Source organism: Merops nubicus, unplaced genomic scaffold, assembly GCF_000691845.1.
Source record: "Merops nubicus isolate BGI_N331 unplaced genomic scaffold, ASM69184v1 scaffold29891, whole genome shotgun sequence".
NCBI lineage: Eukaryota > Metazoa > Chordata > Aves > Coraciiformes > Meropidae > Merops > Merops nubicus.
In genome coordinates, this window is record NW_008588133.1 from 1 (window position 1) to 250 (window position 250).

The window sequence follows — 250 nt, forward strand, 5'->3', positions numbered from 1 at the left end:
GGACCGGGATTGGGGGTTGGTGATTGGGGTGGGGGGGGCACGAATATACCTCTATTCAGTTTTTATCTCGTTATTCAAGACTCGATCACTGTGCCATTTTTTCATGTGTTTCTCCAGGGTACTGTACACGCTAAAAGGCATCTTACAAATCTCGCATTTGTAAACGTCCTTTCCCACCTGCCCGTGTGTTTTCATGTGCCGGGTGAGCTTGCTACTCTGGGCGCAGGCGTAGTTGCAAAGCTCACACTTA

At 49.2% G+C, this 250-nt stretch overlaps 1 protein-coding gene across 1 annotated transcript in view; it reads right to left on the reverse strand.

Moving 5' to 3' along the window:
• Positions 1-51: 51 nt before the first annotated feature.
• LOC103781461 (B-cell lymphoma/leukemia 11A-like) overlaps positions 52-250 on the reverse strand; it is a gene marked incomplete at its 5' end in the record, with an annotated part of 2,027 nt that continues 1,828 nt past the window's right edge. The window contains 1 exon segment of the mRNA XM_008949181.1: positions 52-245. Within this exon segment, the coding sequence (XP_008947429.1) occupies positions 52-245 (194 nt within the window).